Source organism: Alligator sinensis, unplaced genomic scaffold (assembly GCF_000455745.1).
Source record: "Alligator sinensis unplaced genomic scaffold, ASM45574v1 scaffold277_1, whole genome shotgun sequence".
In the NCBI taxonomy this organism is placed as follows: Eukaryota; Metazoa; Chordata; order Crocodylia; family Alligatoridae; genus Alligator; species Alligator sinensis.
In genome coordinates, this window is record NW_005841899.1 from 4,045,659 (window position 1) to 4,053,941 (window position 8,283).

At 41.0% G+C, this 8,283-nt stretch overlaps 1 protein-coding gene across 3 annotated transcripts in view; it reads left to right on the top strand.

The window, feature by feature from the left end:
* Nucleotides 1-5,584, top strand: part of LOC102388422 (carnosine N-methyltransferase 2) — a 32,159-nt gene extending 26,575 nt beyond the window's left edge. For all 3 annotated transcript variants that reach the window (XM_006018389.3, XM_014517307.2, XM_025197557.1), the window contains 2 exons: nucleotides 4,278-4,371; nucleotides 4,503-5,584. In XM_006018389.3, the coding sequence (XP_006018451.1) occupies nucleotides 4,278-4,371; nucleotides 4,503-4,858 (450 nt within the window). In that variant the 3' untranslated portion in view covers nucleotides 4,859-5,584. The remainder of the gene's footprint in view (nucleotides 1-4,277; nucleotides 4,372-4,502) is intronic.
* Nucleotides 5,585-8,283: the final 2,699 nt, after the last annotated feature.

Consider the following 8,283-nt stretch of genomic DNA (forward strand, 5'->3'; position numbering starts at 1 on the left):
TGGGTAGCTTGTTCCAATGCTTAACCACCCTTATAGTCAGAAAGTTCTTCCTAATCTCTAAATTTCCCCTGCTGCAGCCTGAAGCCATTGTTCCAAGGTCTATTCCCTATGAGGAAGATAAAAGTCCCTCTCCATTCTCTCTATAATTTCCCTTCAGGTATTTGAAGACTGTTTTAAAATCCCCTTACAGTGTTCTCTTCTTCAGACAAAATAACCCTTAGTTCTTTCAGCCTTTTCTTATAAAGTATACTTCCCAGGCCTCTAATTATTTTAATTGGTCTCTGTTGGATTCTTTCCAATCTATCCACATCCTTTTTGAAGTGTGGGGCTTAATAGTGGACACAGTACTCCAGTGCTGAACAAGGTGGAAGATTCACTTCTCTTAATTTGCAAGTGATACTCCTGTTAATACAACCCAGTATGCTATTGGTCTTTTTTTGCAACAAGAGCACAGTGGCTCACATTCTGCTTATAGACCACTGTAACTCCTGGGTTCTTCTCTGCAGTACTGCAGCCACGTCTGTCATTTCCCAGTGTGTATTTGTGCAGTCAGAGACATAGGAGGCTGCCAGAGCATGGTAATTGCCACACTCCAGCAAACTCAAATAATCAAATGGAATTCCAGTGCATCGGAGCAGCCTCCATGCTCATGTATAGGCACTCATAAGGTCCTTTCCAGCCCTACTTCTCTGTGATTGTTTTAACATACAATCTATCAAATGAGTTCTGTATGGTCACTTACCACCTTTCTGGCAGAAGTACAACCAATCAATCAGCCACAAAAAATATCCCAGTGTGGTCTTGAACTCAGTCAAGGAGCACCCAAGGTTCTCCCAAATGGGTTGGCACTGTTGAATCATTTCTTTTCCACCACTCAGAATTGCAACCTAAACCTGCTGGTTTAAGTAAAACCCAACTTAAATATGTTCCAGCACTGTAGCCTGAATATTGGTTCTGGGTGTGGTCAGTGCTCCTAGGACAATGCAGGGGGGCAATTATTGCCAAATGGCAAAGGAAAGACCAAAACTCTGCAAGGTCTTCAGGGCTAAACTCATCTTCAAATCAAATTATTACAATATAGGAATGTGGGAATTAACAGTTTGTTACTGAGCATTTCCTCACACCTGGTTTACAAGACTCTTTAATGGTCTTACCTTGTGAACAGTTCATCCACATCTCCACTTTTCAGTATTCTGGTTCCTACTTCCCTTAACTTGTAAATGCAGCAAAAAATTCAACGGAGTGTGAGAGAGAATGGATCTAAGGTGAGGCTAAAGCAATTGTTGTGGTGTGGCGGGGGCTATTTATCTGAAAGCTACTTTCTATGAAATAAATGTGCATATCATCAATTGTGATGAATAGTAATGTAGCAGTTATCCAAGGTGCAATGCAGGGTCTTGAGGAGCCACAGAGGTAGACCATGTTACAATGGGCAAAATTAATTCAGCTGTTATGCAGGGATGATGGCAACAGCTTAGAAAGCCTGGAACATGCCTTATATGAAGGGATTTATAAAACTCATGCATTGGTAGGGGACATGGATCTTGCTGAGATTCTTCTCTGATAGTGGGTGTGAATTCATAATCATGGGATGACGAAAAATGCCAGCAGAAAATCTGACAAAAAATTGTAAAAAATTCCTTCATACAAGCCATCCTACTCTTTGTTACAGAGCCCAATTTGCTGTTCTATTGCTGGCCACACAGAATCCCTTGTGGTTGGTCTGTGATATCAATAAGGGGATGAAAATGTTCTGGCAGTGATAGCATCTAAGTAACACAATGCGTTAACTTGATTTGCATTGGAAATGGCAGGTTGCTTTTCAGGTGAAGCATTAAAATTATATTGCCTCCCTGGCCGAAACAGTCATTAACTTTATTTTACAAGGTTAACTTGCCTTATAAGTGACTAGTCCTGTAGATCATACAATTAGATAGCAGGTAGTAGTAGTTACTCATGTTTCTTTAATATTTTACACCATGTTTAATTTTGTGAAAGAGAAATTCTCAGATGGATAACCTCTATCAACACACATTCCCTCCACTTTTCCCTGCCCAGTTCTTCTAGGAGTCACTCTCCAGACCATCAAAAATAAAATCTAGTTTGAAGTGTCTGAGCTACAACACTCTGGAGACATATACATTAGCAGAGCTAAAGGCCACCATCCTGGCTAATGCAGGAAGAAAGATAGGACACCAGGGATGTGATTTAACTGGGCTGTGACTTTACTAACTCAATGCACCAGAGAACTAGCCAGTAAAAATGTGTACAATGCAAGCCATCTTTCCTTGTTAGAGGCTTGCTCTTACCATCCCCACCAGACCCAAGTTGGGACTATCTTCTTCCTCCTTACCCTGCAACCTTGGTAGTAGGGAAAAAGAGTTGTCTCCTCATTGTCCCAAACATTTGCCCTACTTGTTTGTCCTAACTGGATCACTCTGCATCTATACTCTCCTGCATTCCTCCTTTCCCCCATATTACATTTTTCTGTCTCCAGCTGTGTCCCTCTTTCCTCTAACAACTTTGCTTGTATGCTCCCTTACTCTCTGGAGCACCCTCCTAGTTATGTCTGTTGAGATCAGTGATTCTCAGACAGGCTTCTGTGGCACCCTGGAGTGCCATGAGATCTGGTTTAGGTCGCTTGCTCTTTTTTAGGGAGCGGGGACCATGTCTGTTTAATAGTTTGTACAGAAATGAGCACCATGGTGCCCCGAACTTGCGTTGTACCTTTGGGAACTGTTTAATTGGATCAGGTCTGTGGTCCAGATAGTCCTCTAGCTTGTCACCAGTAGTGATCGGCACCATCTGGTAGTGCCAGATGGTACAGGAAATTGTGTTATTGGCAAAAGTGCAACAGCATGCCTTTCACGAAAGTCTCCTCAAAATTCCTAAAGAGCCAACTTAAAACTCAGATTGCTGTATTCAGAGCCTACCAAGCTAATGAATAACTCAGCACACTTAACTATATCATGATACATAATCGGTGATAACAGTAAATTAAGGATTGTGCTATTGTTATGTCTGGGGTATAGTTACTTAAGTACCTTCTGACCTTTCTAAAATGTTTGCATTAGTAGGGAACATAGCACTATGGTCAAAGTCCATTAAAGACAATAGAAGTCATTTAGTTGACTCCATGGGCTTTTGATCAGGCCCATAGAACTAAATTGGATTTTCCTTGCACATATTAAATACAAACATGAGAGTTGTGTGTGGAATAAAAAATCCTGTATTTATGAAGACAGAAAGGAAATACACTTATACCTAATGCACAGAAGATAAAATTGAAACAAAATTGTTTATTTTAGTCATAAATGGAAGCTAAAATTAATTAATATCAATAAACCATCTGTGGCTAAAGCTGCTAATTTGATCTTTTTGCATGTATAACCAAAGAGATAACAAGTAGAAACCGAGTAGTGATCTTGCCTCAGTATATACCTCAGTCCACTGCCAGAATACTGTGTCCAGTTCTGCTCTCCATCTTTCAAAAGGATGTGGGAAGCTGGAGAATGAAGTTTTAAATGTTATGGTAATTAAACATCAGAACAGTTTACCATGGGGCATTCACCATTGCTTGGCATTAAAAAATGAAATTAGATCTTCCTCCAAAAGATGTTTTAATCCATATACAAAATGTCACACTAGAATAACATAATGGTCCCTGGGGTCTATGAACCCACTAATCTAATTTAATATATAACTGCTCACAAACATATGCCATTTGGGGGCTAGACCTGATGGTCCAAACGATCCCTTCCAGTCCTAGGTACCTGTTTGTTGTATACATGTTGCTCAGGAAAGAAGTTAGACAGAGGCAGAATTCCATAAATTGCTCATTTGTGAATCTGCCCATGCTGATTTTCCATTGAGGAGAGATTATCTTTTATGCCAGACTTCATCACATCATAAACGTGGTCAGCTTCATCCAGGGCTGGGTGATTCAGCTCAGCGTGTGCGTCAGCAATTAGGTACTATGATGAGCACTAGAGAAAACTTCGACAGAGATTGATGTATTCAGTTCAAGGATACTCCTCTTGGATTATCAGTGTGATTTTTCTCATGCTTCTCTTCCCACAGTCCTTCAGTTTCACCATGAAATTTAAACCTCTTTGTTCTACATTAATGTTATTTGTAATGAGAATAGATTGTGACATACCATGTCTATATAGTGCAATGAAACGAGTTAAGCCTTAAAAAATTCCCTGTTGCACTGCAAAGACAGGATGACGTAACTGTGCCTGTATAGCTGTTTGTTGCTTTTTTGTGATTTGTAGATGCTTTACCGTGTGGATGATATTACAAATACCATCAAGTTTTTCCACAACTGCCTGGACCAAAATGGCAAACTTCTGATCATAATTTTATCAGGTAGGATTTTTTTAAAATAAGAGATGTGAAATATTAGATCAAAAATACTTGTCTTGCAGATTTACTTAGTTTGCTAATATTTTAACATTTTGGACTTGTGAAACTAACCTTTCTGGCACTACGTTCAACAGGTAGCAGTGGATGGGCCAGCATATGGAAGAAATACAGGCACTGCTTGCCCTTAACTGACAGTGGCCACTACATCACATCTGATGACATCAAAGATATTTTGGATGGAATGGAAGTTGAATACCAAGTGTACGATTTCCCATCTGGCTGGGATATCACCAAATGTTTTATTGAAGGTGATACGACTGGGGGTCACATGATGGATTTCCTAACAGGGACTAAAAACTTCATGGGCACTGCACCTCTTGATCTTAAGAAGCGCCTCCAAGAGGCTCTGTGCCAGCCAGAATGTAGCCACAAAAAAGATGGAAGCATCATTTTCAGTAATGATATGAGTATGATTGTAGTCAAATCCTAACACCCAGGAGTAGATGCTGACATTATTTTCATCAGACAAGCTGCACAGGGGTAAGTGCCAGGCTCCCCAAGAGAAGAATCTTAAAAATCTTTTTTGTATAGCTGGGAGGGAGATTGTTGCAGCTTTATGAGGAGTGATAGGACAAAGAGGGCTTAGCATGAAACCTCTTATCTATAGTCAGAATTTCAACACCAAGTATGAAATCTTGCCCCAACTGAAGTCAGCAGGGGCTTTACCATTGACTTCAATGGGCCAGGATTTCACCCAACATATTTAGTCTAGTCTGGACATTGCATAACGTATTTTAGGAACGGAATCCTACGTTTCTGCACAGGATTCCTCCACAAACAAGTATGATATCAGATGTTATGTATGAACAACTCTAGAAACTTGAAAAAAGGAGAAAAAATGTACCAAAATTCTGCACGTAGAGTTTTTATTATGCTTGTATTGTGTGTACAATGTAGGATGCTATGTGTTTTCTGTGTACAGTAGCTTTACATTTCAAAAATTCAGTAACCATGTTGTTTTCAGAATTGCTATAACCCGTACCTGAAGAAATATGTATACTGTGCTCTTTGATACAAAAGTCTATGTTTTGTTCTTTATATAGACATAATATGAATTCTGGTTATAGAGATGGGACTGCAAACTAACAATGAGCTTAAAAAAATTCCAGAAAAAAGTAAAAAGTTTCTCTGTTTTAACAAGAAAAGTAAAAAAGTAAAATGGTTACTTCTGGAAAGTTTGCTTTGTTTTGTTTTTTTCAGTGAGGAGGAGCAATTTGAAAAGTATATGCAGGGCTGTGTGAAGCTTCGGTTGCTGATTAGATTCAGTGGAATTTTGACCTGATTTGGTGGCCAACTCTCCGAATCCAAATCAAATCAGGAGACCCTTTAATTTATCTGAATCGAATCGGAACCCTCCAAATCGATTTGGAGAGATTCGGAAAGATTCAGCGATTTGGATACAAACACAGCTTTAAATGTTTTTTCTGCATACCTCAAGGTACCAGGGGACTCGTGAAAGCTGCGATGCTGGGGCAGATGGAGCATCCCGCAGGAGCACGGGGGGCTTCCCAGCGCACTCAGCAGCAGACCTGGAAGTGGACCAGAAGCACTTCCTGTCCATTTCTGGGTCCACCGTGGAGCACGTAGGGACCCCCCGCCCCAGGCCTCCCTGGCTGGGCAATTGACTCTTCCTGGGTCTGAGGGGCATCCAGGGTTCCTTAATGGCCAATCGCCAAGCTGGTAGAATTTGAGGGGGCCCACCTGTGTGCTTGGTAGTGGACTTAGAAGTGGACCGTAAGTGCTGGGTCCACTGGGAAGTGGAAGTACTTAGTACTTCTGGGAAGTGGAAGTATTTCCGGTCCATTTCTGGGTGCGCTGCTGAGCATGCATACTCCTCCCCTCCCCCCATGCTCCTGTGGGATGCTTCATCTGCCCCAGTGTTCATGAGCTGTGCCTGGTACCTCGAGGTATGTAGAAAAAACATTTAAAGCTGTGTCTATGGCCTAATTGCTGATTTTCTGAATCAGCATCAAATCTTCAGATTCAGATTTGGTTGAATCAAATCGGGACAGTGATCCAAATCAACTAATAGAATCACTGTCCCCGATTCGGGCCAAATCTGAATCAAATACGGACCATTTCGCCAACCCCTAATATGAGGTATACATACTCACAATGACATTTAATTTAAAAAAATCAGTTTTTCAAACACACATAGGAAAAATGATTCCATATATTCAGTGCTTATATTTTTAGGGGTCATATGTGAGGTGGAACTATCTGGGCCTAATTTAAAGCCCACTGGGTGTGTCTGCACATTCAATTAATGCTATTTAGCTTTACTACACTGTAAGTACTTCCATGTGTAGACAACAATGCTTTATTGCACAGTAGAATAGTCTACTGTGCAGTAAAGTGTCTCATGTAGACATGGCCATTGAAATCACTGTAAAGATGCACATTGACTTCCTTAGGCCTTGGGTCAGTATTCTGATGCCAAAAACAATTGTTCTAGGGGAAATATACATTTTATTAAAAGAAAAAAATTAAATGGAAGGATCAACTAGCTTTTAAAGCTCTAGCCCATACATGAAAAAGGTAGCTGTTTACATTTTTGAAAAATGTAGCCAAGAGAAGTCCCTACATGCAGTAGCATAATGTTGGATGGAAGGGGAAGTGGGGCATATGCCCCAGGCACCCCCTAAGTAGAGAAGTGCCAGACGGACAGGGTGGGGATTCCTCACCCTCCTGTCCTATCTCCACCTACACAGGGGTCACCAGGAAACAGCTAGTGTAGGCAATGTGTTTAATGGAGTTCAAGGCATTCTAGGAATTGTAGTTTTGTAGAGTGGCAGTTAGTTGGCTGTTGATAGGGGGTGGGGAGGGGGAAGAGCTGACCCCCATTCACCAAAATCAGCATTTTTTTCCCTTTTCAACATATGGGGTGAAAGTTCCTCCACCACCCACCGCTGCAGCGGACTCCATTGCTGCTCTAGAGAATTATGAGCCCACAACACCTGGTACTCCAAGACATACACTGCCTGCCATGCTTCTGCATGCTGTCTCATGGTAAAGCCAGAAGAATTGGGGAAAGAATGAAAAAGGACTGCCCCAGGTACTTTCCTCAGATATTATACCGCTGTTTAAATATTATTTTAGTACTAAGTTGAAGAGAATGCATCATTAAGGAAGAGACTGACATAATAATGAGGTTCAGTTTGGAAGTGGTTAGTTTTTTTTCAAACTTTTCTAATTTTGATTAAAGAATTTTGGCAAAAAAGTTTGATTTTAATTTAGGGCCGGACCCCCAAAGGTACTTAACTTTCTTGGGCGTTTTTACATGTGCTCCAGGAGGTGTGGCTGGGGGGGGGTGCTTTAATTAGCAAGCTGCGCTAATTAAAAGTGCCCAATTGTCACATATATCAGCATCCCCATGCTGAAAAAATGGCAGCGGGGCACTTTAAACTAAAGCTCATTTGGTGAACTTTAGTTCAAAGCTCCCTGCCATCATTTTTCAGTGCAGGGATGCTGATATGGTAGAATCTACTGGAGTGCATTAATTTTCATGCTCCAACAGACTCGATTAATTGTGTCTGCTCCAACGCACTAGATTTCAAGCATGTGGGAGCAGGCTCCCTGCACATGTAGAGGAGCCCCTAGTTTCCTGCTTAGACATCTATTGATTCTACCTGAAACTGGAAGGATGTTAAGTGTTTAGACAGGAGTTAAGCACCTAAATACCTTTGTAAATCTGGTTTTAAGTCCCCAGTCCTGCAGATATTTACATATGTCATTAGTATCCGTCTATGAGTAATCTCATTGATTACTTGGTGAAGTTAAATCAAGGGAAGCATCAGAGTTTTCTGCATCCCAGAAGGCATCAACAGAATGTAGAAATCCACATTTTCTGGGAGC